The following is a 12,253-nucleotide window of genomic DNA, read 5'->3' as shown; positions in this document are numbered from 1 at the left end:
TTAAAAAACATCACATGCCATTACAGGACAATGCCCAATGCGACATAGATTCTTATTGCAAAGTTACAGAAAAACAGACAAACACACTTTTGAGACAGATTTCACATTTCTTCATTGCAAAGTGACAGAAGGATTACCGATTCGCAGAAAAGCCAATTAAAATGAATGTAAAATTACATAAAAATCGGTCAAGCCATTACCCATATATAAACCAGCTGTTATTTTCTTTTACACAAAAACAGCTGAATTAGCAGGCTTTTTGCCCGCGTACGCGTCAGCTCGTTTTAAATGTATACTAGCTTTCCGCCCGCGGCTCCGCCCGCGTTTTCAAAGGAAAACCCGCATTATTCCCGTTCCCGTCGGATTCCCGGGATAAAACCTATACTATGTGTTAATCCAAGTTACCCTCTATATGTGTGGTTTTCACTGTAATCGGTTCAGTAGAATTTGCGTGAAAGAGTAACAAATACATACACATCCTCACAAACTTTCGAATTCATAGTATTAACTAGTGGTCCGCCCCGGCTTCGCCCGTGGTACATATTTAGTATCCTATGTCCTTCTGGCTCTAAACTACCTCCCTGCCAATTTTCAGCTAAATTGTTTCAGCCGTTCTTGAGTTATAAGTGGAGTAACTAACACGACTTTCTTTTATACATATATACAGGGTGTAATCGTTAAGTGTGCACAGGCGATTTTTCCATAAGTATTACAGATAGCAAAAAACTTTAAACTGATATCGAAAGTACTTAACCTAATGAGTAAAATGGTGGTAATAAATTTTTAAAAATAAATCGAGAAATATCAAAAAAATTAAGAAAAAGAAAGCTAAAATCTTTCATATTAAATGTATATGGGATATTCATATTTCATACTTAATGTATTAAAGATAATTTTATTAATCGGGGTTTAAGGCTGCAGTCTAGCAAAATTGCGTTTTCAACAAGTTATTTGACAATTTTTTCCCGGCTAATGAAATGATAAACTGAATTTTTTTTTCTTGTTTATCAATTAGTGTTATATACGCAATGCGCGTGAATTTTTTCACATTTGTAAAGTTACTTTATGTTACCTTAATCAGGCCTTCAAGATAAGTCTCTTTCCCCCAAAGACATTTCGAGCTAAGTTTGTGCACTCACTACGTTGCAACCGATTACAATTTACACAATCTGATCAGCACATTATTATCCTTATATAGTCGTTATTAAAAACTGCTGAATACAATTGCCGAAAAACTTATGATTTTCCTAATTAGAACGTTATAAATTCATTAAATTTCCCGTTTTTTGCCTTACAAAATCTATTGATAAATACTGCTAAAAGTTATTGTTTCCATTAATTTATTCGAGTTGGTTGAAGACCAATGAGTATTAATCCTTTAAAAAAATTTTTTTTTGAATTTTGATAATTCTTTAAATATTAAAATATATTTAAAATAATTAGGAAAAATCCTAGCGAATTTCTTTAGTCGCGCTCCTTGGGCCGGAGCGTTCTGACGTGTGCTCTACGCTCGATTTTCCTTCATACCGAAGTGAAAGTTGCTCTACTTCATTAAATTTAATATTTTTGTTAATTGATTATTTTTATCTTAGTTTTGTGCAAATATTCGTATTTTTAAACATTTGATTTCGATATGGAAAATAAACGAAAAAAATATGCGTGTAACTATGTACTTACTAGAAAAAAAATTATCTTCGAACATAAAGTTAATGAAACCAAATACATTACAAAGGTGATTGGCAACAATTTCTTTATTTTACGGGGTTTCAGTAAAGGGATGAATGTTTCTTTTAAACTTTAGTTTAAAAGAAATAATAATTTAAATTATAATTAATTAATTTAAATAATATATTATAATTAAAATAAAATAATAATTTAAACTTTAGTTTAATAGAAAATTTATGAGCTTACTTTAGTAAGCTCATAAATTTTCTTATAATATGTGAGAGAATCATAACAGAGTAGCTGTTGTTATGTGGCTATACCTTCCTATTATAATGTACTCTATTGTGTACAACATAATGTCGATATTGAATTGATATGAAATGCATGGGCTTACGGGCCATGCTATCTATGGTTTATATTCCTTGAGTCAGTAGCTCGATGATATAGTCTCGGTACTACCATCGACCGCGCAAGGTGTGCGCACTGAGTCATTATTTAATATTATTTCACATATCTACCTAATTATAATTAATTATGGAGAGTTATTTAAATTCTCCGACAGCAGCGGTGGGATCGGCACTTATTACCCCCGATTCCAATACGAATAAGACTTTGTTAAACGGTGCAAATCTGCAAGTGAGTGAAACGAGTGATAGTGTTAGTGAGATTCAAGAAGATATAGCTAGTGTTAATGAGGTTCGAGAAGAACCACAGTTTCCACCAATAAATCATGAGAATGTTAGCACGACAACGACAATGTTGTGTGTGGGTTTCGCAATCATCATGTCGTGCGCATCCCTGTTAAAAGAAATGGCAGATACACTTTCCCGAAACGAAACATTTTGTTTCCGGGTCTAACGCATAATTAAGGAAGGTAAACTATAATGATGTTTACATACCGATGTACGACCCGAATGATAGCGAGTTTACGGCAGCATAATGGTGTAACGAAAATACCTTTTTCGAGATATGGTATGGTAAAAAAGTGATCGAGTTTCAACATACATCGAGTGCTCCACTACAAAGTTGGTGCTAACCGACCGGCTGCGAAGGGGCTGGAACTACGCGAATATAGTAAATTCGTGGTAGAAGGTATTGCAGATGACCAGGTATGATCTGAATTATTATGATACACGCCGATTGATTTTGTGGGTCTTGATAGACATTTTGGCACAAATCAATTAAAGCGTCGCATGTTGCAAATTGTTTGCTATAACTGTGTGTTCACATGTCATTACAAACGTGACGGTAAATCTCGCCTATGAAACAAAATCAGTTAGTTTAATCATTAAGAATAACAAAGGTCCGTTGAATATTTAAGAAAAAGTACAACAACGCACTTATAGTCATAAATTTGGTCACATAGAAGAGGTTTGTTTTTCTAAGCAACGGGCGGCACGCTCTTTAAGAAACAATACCCTGTTAATGTGTGTTTACAGCACGATACCCTGCTTACAGTCACAGATGTTGCCGGCGTTAAGTTCAAGTGCCTTATTGACAGCGGGTCCGATTGTTTTTTTTTTTCCTTTGTAAAAGGATAGCCATGGATAACATGACCAGGCCTCTAGAGTTTGTATACACTCGCGTAACAAGAATTGGCACTGTATCAACCTATTCATTCGCCCGTACAACATTACCTATAACTGTTAATGATGTAAATATTATGAGCTTTGGTTGTTGTAGACATTCGAGTACTTTCGGGGATGAAGTAACAGGTTGAGATGTTTTTATTAGAGCCGGACGTAGTTTGATTATGAATAACAATGGGAGTCAAATTATTCGTGAATTTAAAATAAAAAATATTTGTTTTTGCGGACAATAATATTGAATTTATAGACGCGGATTCGAATGATTTTAATTATGTTCATCCTGTGTGACACATCATTGAAAGTAAAGCACGAATTTTGTGAAATGGAAATAAGACTTGTGAATACAACACTAGCACAATCTATAGTTCTTTCAACGTTTATAAGGCTTTGTAATGCCCTTGTTGTTAACCAAGGACTAGATAAATTATGTGACTTCATAGCTACTTTTTATATTCAACGATGTTCTCGAGTTTTCAAAATTATAAGAGGTTACATTCTTTTGTTTAACCCATTGACCACCGTAAGGCCCGATCGGGGCGCGACACAATAGATTTTCTATTGTGTCTGTGATTCCGAGGACTGATGGATTAAGAAGAGTATTGAAAGAGTTTTCACTTAATTGGAATAAATGCAAGTTGCTGTTGCAACATTGAATAGGTATTCACAACAAGGTTTCATAACATCGAACGGTAGCTTCGTCAGATAAATAAGAGATATTTATTCGTGAGGTATTGTAGAGAGATTACTCCTAGCTTTTCTTAAGTCTTAGCCCCTATTGTATGAAATAAATAAAAAAAGACGTAAAGTAGGATTGGTGCACTTCGCATACGGACACCCACCTGCGGAGAAATTAACAAGACAAAAAATAATGACGTCTGCTTCTTTATTAACGATTTTTGGACAAAGCTCGTTGTTGAAGTACACACAGATTCCTGTTCAATAGATTATTATGGTTCAATTTTCCTACAAGAAAGTAATGATCAACTTAAAAATCGAATATTAAAATCAAAGAATCACTGACACAGAAAGTTGTTATCATAGTTATTGAATAGAGTTAAAAGGTTTAAGAAGACCTCAAGCATAATCAATTAAGCGTTATCATTTTAAAATATTAACAGATTAAAATAGTCTCAATAGTGTCATAAGAAAAAGATTTTCTCCTCGTGTTCATAGATGGGCTTACATACAAGCTTTTGATTTCGATGTCGGTACCTACGCAAGGGTGCAAGAATACCGCATGTAGATTTGATTAGTAGAAACTAATTGTCTCCACATAATGTTCAATTCGGGCAAAAATAGTAAAGATTCGCGACATGTGCGATGAAATGACATTATTGATTTAAGTTTAAGGTTGTCACATACGATAAAAAAAATGCCTGCTATATAAACTTCTTGTTTTGTTAGGTGCAAATGAAGTGTTATCATTCGTTTATTGATACAATCATTTCATGATTATTTGAAACATTTAAGTTTAGAAATCCTGCAAAAATTTAGTGTAATTTCGTTAGAACGTACATTGAACGTTTTAACATCGCAAAGTTAATAAAAGGCCCTCTAGAGCTGGACAGTCGACTTAACATCCGATAGAAAATGTGTCAGAGCCACTTCATACATTACAATCGATACGAATGGCACTTATGAGTTTAAGAAATGCGCATTAGTAATTGTTGACGCATTTACTGGTAAATATTGTCACCTAGCTCCTGTTAAAAATGTGTCTTCACAAAAAAAAAGAGCATGTTAAGCGCTGTGTTTTTGTTGTCTTATTTAAGGCGCTGAAAGGAATAGTAGCCGATCAAGCTACGTCGTTTGCAGCGAACTCATAGACTTGTGTTGACAGTGTTCTTTTGAGTTTTACAAAATTACAAGCGGGATGAGTTGCGCTAACGGGTTATTTTAAAAGGTTTATGTCTGTTCTTAAGTTCATTGTTTCATTATCGCTGAAAATCATGAACGTAGATATTGGCATTCTACAATTATTGGCAAAATTCAACTTACTTTGAATTGTATTGTATGAAAGAAACGCACAGCACAGGCGACAGCCCATTGCAATTGTCTATAGGCTGCAAGTCCACCGCGTAATAATGTTTTAGTACGAGTTTCAACGCTTTAGTAGTTAACCTCTTTGAAATTAGAAATAACACAAAAGTCAGGATGGACGAGCAATTGCACGTCTATAAGGCTCGTATTGAAAAAAAAAAACGCATTCTATTTAATGTTGATGATTTTGTGTTAGTAAGAAAGAAAAGCCGATTGTAACATCAATGTTATTTTACTTGTTTTGATAGTCATTTATGATTATTGAATCGTCTGAAGGTAGACTGTGACAATGTGATATCGTCGGTAGTGGCAAATGATATGGAAGTCAGTGCGACTTTAGAACCGGGTTCAGTCTTCGTAAATTAATTATTAGTTGTTACTCTGCCCCAATTGTAAAGTGTTGTTATTATACCTAGTATACATCAAGTTATAGGTGCAAGGTGGTTTTGTGTATTCCTGTAAATGGTGTCACTGGATGACGAATTGATGGCGTGTTCTACGATGTTTATTACTGACTTAGGAGAGAAGTTCTTCAGTCCATGCAAAATAATCTAAAATTTGCGATAACGAGAGGTATTGAATCGAGTCTCAAACTGGAGGCCGCAGTTGGAAAGTGAGTCAATGAATGAAAAAAAAATGTAGTCCACAAGTTACTCCTTACTTCCAGTAACTTCCAGGTTGTCTGGCAGAGATTGCTGTGTGTGAGCAATAAGGCCGCATATTGTGTAAAATATTTTTACCTTATAAGTCTGTACTAGATTTCCTTACATTGTTTTGTACAATAAAGTATTATTAATAAATAAATACATACTCCGTATAATTTTATTTTTGTTTTATTTTATTATTTTTACCTATTTATTCCTTTGGTTGTTACATAGTTCCGTATAGTTAATCTAAGTATTACACAAAAGTTTCATAACACACATGCACACCACGATTTAATAGCTCAATAATAGCTCTGTGTTTGACATAGCAAGGCGTGTATGTCATATTGTACATTGGAAGCTCCGCGCTTCGTGTAGTTGTGGGTAGCGCTTGCGCTCCTTGTGATCACAGTACATGGCAGGCTCCGCGCTGCATGTAGTTCCAGATGTTATGGGTAGCATTGCGCTCCTTGTGATCACAGTACATTGGAAGCTGCGCGCTTCGTGTAGTTCCAGTTGTTGTGGGTAGCTTTAAGCTCCTTGTAGTCACAGTACATATAAGGCTCCGCGCTGTATGTAGTTCCAGATTTTGTGCGAAGCATTGCGCTTCATGTGACTACAGTACATGTCAGGCTCCGCGCTGCATGTAGTTCCAGTATTTGTTCAGAGCTCTACACTTACAAATTACAATATAATACACACACATACACACACCAGTACATGGCAAGCTCCGCGCTGCATGTAGTTCCAGATGTTATGGGTAGCATTGCGCTCCTTGTGATCACAGTACATGGCAGGCTCCGCGCTGCATGTAGTTCCAGTTGTTGTGGGTAGCTTTAAGCTCCTTGTAGTCACAGTACATACGAGGCTCCGCGCTGTATGTAGTTCCAGATTTTGTGCGAAGCATTGCGCTTCATGTGACTACAGTACATGTCAGGCTCCGCGCTGCATGTAGTTCCAGTATTTGTTCAGAGCTCTACACTTACAATATAATAAACACACACAATACATTCAAAGCTTCGCCTTTAGGCGACAGTAGCAGTTGTTGATATCGCCGATGATGACGATGATGAGTAATAATTTGTGAGTCGGTGTGAAAAGTTACAAACCGTGAAGGGAAAAGAGTTTGAATACAACAAATGAAATAACAACGCAGTAAGTAATTTGCAAAATTACTCGTCGAATTGTTCGCGCGAGAACGCGCTCGTTGTCAGAATGGCCGTGTGAGAGAATCATAACAGAGTAGCTGTTGTTATGTGGCTATACCTTCCTATTATAATGTACTCTATTGTGTACAACATAATGTCGATATTGAATTGATATGAAATGCATGGGCTTACGGGCCATGCTATGGTTTATATTCCTTGAGTCAGTAGCTCGATGATATAGTCTCGGTACTACCATCGACCGCGCAAGGTGTGCGCACTGAGTCATTATTTAATATTATTTCACATATCTACCTAATTATAATTAATTATGGAGAGTTATTTAAATTCTCCGACAAATATATATATTTTTTGAAGTTCCAAAAATGTTTATTTTTCGTTTGAGAAATACGAAATATATTTAATTATATTGAGAACTTGAACTTGGGACATACGGGGAAAATGATTTGTTTACTCCAAAATTCCAAATATGTCGAGGTGTTTTTTTTTCTTCTAGTCATTTTAAACGTAGCGGCATGTTGTTTGATTATTAATTTTGTAACTTAAATACAGGATGTTGGTTTTATATTTTGATCTTACAGACGCGCTGACAAATTTAGTCCACCATTTCTAGTTTAGTCCACCAACTCTAAGTACCAATATTAAAACGAATGGATTATCATCACATCATAAAAACTCAGATGTAATGGAAGATCGCAATAACATAGAAAATTCAATGGGTGTTGAACTAAACAAACACAAGTAACAAGTAAAAAGAGCAACTATGGAGTTTCTTGCCGATTCTTCTCCGTAGATACTGCTTTCCGAATCGGTGGTAAATGTTAAAAATATGTACCTAATGACGTTTCAAAAGTGCTTCTAGAAGAAGTCTAATTGAATAAATAAATGTTTGAGTTTGAGTTTTGAGTTTAACAGAGACGCGAAGAATAAAAAAAGAGGACGAGAACGATAATTCGTTGATGCTTTTTTCCCTTTTCGACGTATTGTTAGGGTACATCACCAATCTGCAAAAAACAAAACTGATGATTCCCAATTGCTGATTAAAAATGAAAAACAAATAATCGACAACAGTGGTGAAAATTTGCTGATCACAATGAAACATCCTTCAGTGGTAGCAGATTTACTCATTTAAAATGTATCGGTGAACAGCGTAAAGGAGAGGAGGACAGGAAAACATTATGAATGTGGATGGTGGATTGTATACAGGGTGTAATCGATAAGTATGTGCAGGCAATTATGACGTTATTATTGCAGGTATCAAAAAACTTAAAACTGATATCGAAATTACTTTACCTAATGAGCAAAATGACAATAATAACTTTTTAAAAGTATAACGAGAAAATTTTACTTTATACACTCCCATATCAAGAAGGGAAAATGGGACTAGTAGAAGTTAAATGTCTAATTCCGGCAAAAGAGATGAATGCGGAAGATGCGGTTAAAAATAAAAAATTTAATATTTGAAATACAATGCACAAAAAATAACACTTTTGTCATAGATAAGAATCATGACTATTTTTTCCAAATTCAGGGACAACTAAACGTTGCAGAAGCAGAAGTCTGCTTATTTGCTGTTTGGACTGGAGTGAATCATTCGTTAAAAATAGAATATATAAGTTTAGGCAAAAAAAAATAAAATGATGGACCATTATCAAGATTTTACATAAATTGCCTACTGTCAGAATTGATTGATTCGAGACTTCAGCATTCCATGCCCATCAAGGACCCATCCTATGTCATTCAAGCGATTGAAAAAAGAAAAGAAAAATCCAGTGCAACCGATAAAGCATCAGAATGCTAGCAAAATATTTATTAGGTTTATCCATATAAATATATATATTATACATAATATAATAAATCCGTAGAAGGGTCAATTCTGTACTTTGAAAATATGTATTTAAAAAATAAATAGCAGTGTTACTGGATCGATACCAAACACAAATATGTGATTAAAAAAATTTTTGTCTGTCTGTCTGTCTGTATGTGAAGGCATCACGTGAAAACTAATGGTTCGATTTCAATGAAACTTGGTATAATTATACCTTATTATCCTGGGCATAAAATGGAATACTTTTTATCCTGGAAAAATACGAAGAAAAAAAATAAATCTTAATTTTTCAGTTTTATCCATAGACGTTGTTCTGTAGAACCGCGAACACACGTTGCGTTACCCGCAGTGGATTCAGCGATGTAACCTGTAGCGCCAAAAGTCGGATTTGGCTTGAACCGTTTGCGGCACACGCGGGCCGCACGACACCACGCCTCCTCGACTCCTATATAAGGACGGCGTTCCGCGCGATGCATATATGTAATTTATGAATTTTGATGCGAGCGGACGTGTTAACATTACATTTTTTTTTATTATATACAAAATTTGTTTATCCGTTTTATTAGTTAAACTGAACAACTTTCACTAAGAAACTTAGGTCGAAAAAAATGTATAGAGTTATGCATTTGAAGATATCAATAGAACGTATTCGCAAATTTTGTGTACTGATAAAAAAAATCACCTGGTGTAATTTTCACGAAAATTGTTTCAAATTGTCATGTCTGGTACTTATTACGAATATTAAATTATGCATACGAATGATTTAATTTTTAAAAATTAAGTGGAGCAACTTTCCCATAGTACATTTGTATTATTTACATATAGGATGACAGGATGCATTTGTTTGCACTACTAGACCAAGCCCTTAAAGATAATTTTTTTGATATTTCTCGATTTATTTTTAAAAATTTATTACGGCCATTTTACTCATTAGGTTAAGTACTTTCGATATCAGTTTAAAGTTTTTTGTTATCTGTAATACTTACGGAAAAATCGCCTGTGCTAACGATTACACCCTGTATAGATTAGTAGGATGTTTTAATAAAAATTTTTGATATTAATAATATTATGTTATTTGCAGGTTTAACAGTAGAACGGGAACGCGAACGTCGCGTGGCCGACCACCATCAGAGTGAAGCAGAGATGCAACAAACCTGCATTAGTACTAAAAACTCGGCGTATTACGAACATTTGCATAGCAATGCTACTTACAAATTGTCTGGTAAGTTTTAAAAACTATCTGTCTTACCACAAAAAACTATAGACAGGGTTTATCTTTAAGCGCGGGTTCTCTTCAATCTAGCTTTGTTGTATTTCACATAGACAACTATTGAAGTGACAGATCCCTGGTTTAAAGTTAGACTGTGTTTAAATTGTTTTGTGGCAAGACCAAGAAGCTTATATCTAATACACTGGAGATTTCAGTATGAACATTAAAATTCAAGGTCATATTTTCTTGTTACAAGTTAATGGTCATAGTGCAATCTCCAGTGTATTAGATATATGCTTCTTGGGCAAGACCATATACTTTTGATATTGATAATGTTAAAATAGCCAGTCACTGTCGATTAGCGCTTCTGAATAAACAAATCGAACATTGGTGTCCACAAACAATAATATGAAAAATAAACTCAATAAAATAGCAATAATATTTGGAGAAAATAAAATAACATAAAAAATGATATCATGAGTGTTGATTTTTTTTTTATACTCATTCAGTTTTCAACTACATATTAATGACAATAAATTGTAATTATTGTAACAAAATACATATTATTAATTTCTTTATACCTTTTAATATCCACTCCATTTTTTAAATATTTAAATTCTCGCGTTGTTTTGTACAGAATGAAGTTATACGTACAAATATTTCGGTGATTCATTTTATATAAACAACACCATCTATAAAGCTTTGTAATATAAAAGTAATTAATTATTTTAATAATATATTTCATTTCAGAATTACTCCGCGACAAACCATTCGTATCCCTAAACCCTACAAGCAAAGCACGCATGCTATCTCGTCTATGTGACGAGCTATTGCAAAGTAAGCTAGTGCTTAGGCAAGTTGAAGCCGCACTTGAGCATTTAAGTGTTGTGAGAAAGGAACGGTACTTGATGGACGTGAAGATAAGAAAGTAAGTAAAAAAACATCAAATATGTCGTATATAAGATAGTAAGCTAGTGTTCAGGATAGTAAGTAGGCTACTGCTTAGGCAATTTGAAGCCGCACTTGAGCACTTAAGTGTGGCGAGAAAGGAACGGTACTTGATGGACGTGAAGATACGAAAGTAAGTTATCACACCATAAAGGAATACTCATAATCGCGAATAAAATTGTCCAAAGCAAAAGTCTGCCTATGCATGTATTAGGCAGAGTTTTATAATTATCAGTACATTCGATTTTGAACATTACTGGAATATAATAAGGCGTAATTTTAATAAATGTTTTTAACAAGGATTTTGGGTCTTATTGTTCATAGTATGTCCATTCTATTTGGTTTCTAATTAATAATGTAATTATTTAAGAAGACAAAAAGAGAGTTAAGCCTTAAGGCATGAAAAAAAAAACTAAAAGCAAGATAAATTTAGGTTCAGTATTTTACAGATAGCAGCTTTTTAATATTCAACCTATTAATATATAATATTATTTCAGAGTACGTGTGTTACACCAAAGAAAGTTACGCAGCGAACAGGCGGAGAAACAACAAGCTATGGCGTTGGAACGAATGCAAAGATTGGTCGAAGAAAGCTCTGGGATTGCTAGATCGCCTGTACATGGTGAGTATAGATTTATTTCATTTTCTATATTTATTGAGCCGAAACATAGATAGTTAGACATGCTGCAGCTGATATGAATAAAACTTAAATTGTAACATTACTGTTTGTTTAGTAAGAAAGAATTACGAAATAAAAGAGTTTCGTAAAGTAGAACTACGAAAAACAATAATTGATATAGGAATTAATTTAATGATAATAATCCAAAATATTCAGCAAGTAACGACGAGCGCTGTTGCTACTGCTATTTGAAACGTGTAATGAAAAATAATCGAATTTATTCATAACACTAAACATTTATTATTAATCGGCAAAATATTTAAAAGCTTCTTGATACCAAGAGAATCTCCTAAAAGACGTAGGTTTCTATAATATTAAGTAAGTTTTAGATTTCTGTGCCTCTTATGGGCCTTTAGCAGAACGTTCATAAAAACAAATATAATCATCTTTTCCATCTGTATATACGTTTTTACTTTGTGTTTGTAGTGTTATAAGTTAATAATATTTAACCAGAAAATTTAATAATAATATACTCAAAAACATT

The 12,253-nt window shown here is 34.0% G+C and overlaps 1 protein-coding gene across 1 annotated transcript in view; it reads left to right on the top strand.

The window, feature by feature from the left end:
• The window catches only part of LOC149476336 (uncharacterized), a 91,005-nt gene that overhangs the window by 55,161 nt on the left and 23,591 nt on the right, over window positions 1-12,253 (top strand). Inside the window, exons 31-33 of the mRNA XM_089712397.1 lie at window positions 10,014-10,154; window positions 10,893-11,070; window positions 11,588-11,712. Coding sequence (XP_089568523.1) covers window positions 10,014-10,154; window positions 10,893-11,070; window positions 11,588-11,712 — 444 coding nt within the window. The remainder of the gene's footprint in view (window positions 1-10,013; window positions 10,155-10,892; window positions 11,071-11,587; window positions 11,713-12,253) is intronic.

Source organism: Colias philodice, chromosome 28 (genome assembly GCF_061535455.1).
Source record: "Colias philodice isolate Cphi_HAF_F1 chromosome 28, ilColPhil1 Martin Lab GWU primary, whole genome shotgun sequence".
In the NCBI taxonomy this organism is placed as follows: domain Eukaryota; kingdom Metazoa; phylum Arthropoda; class Insecta; order Lepidoptera; family Pieridae; genus Colias; species Colias philodice.
Note: the sequence above shows the minus strand (reverse complement) of the source record. Positions and strands in the feature narration are given on the sequence as shown.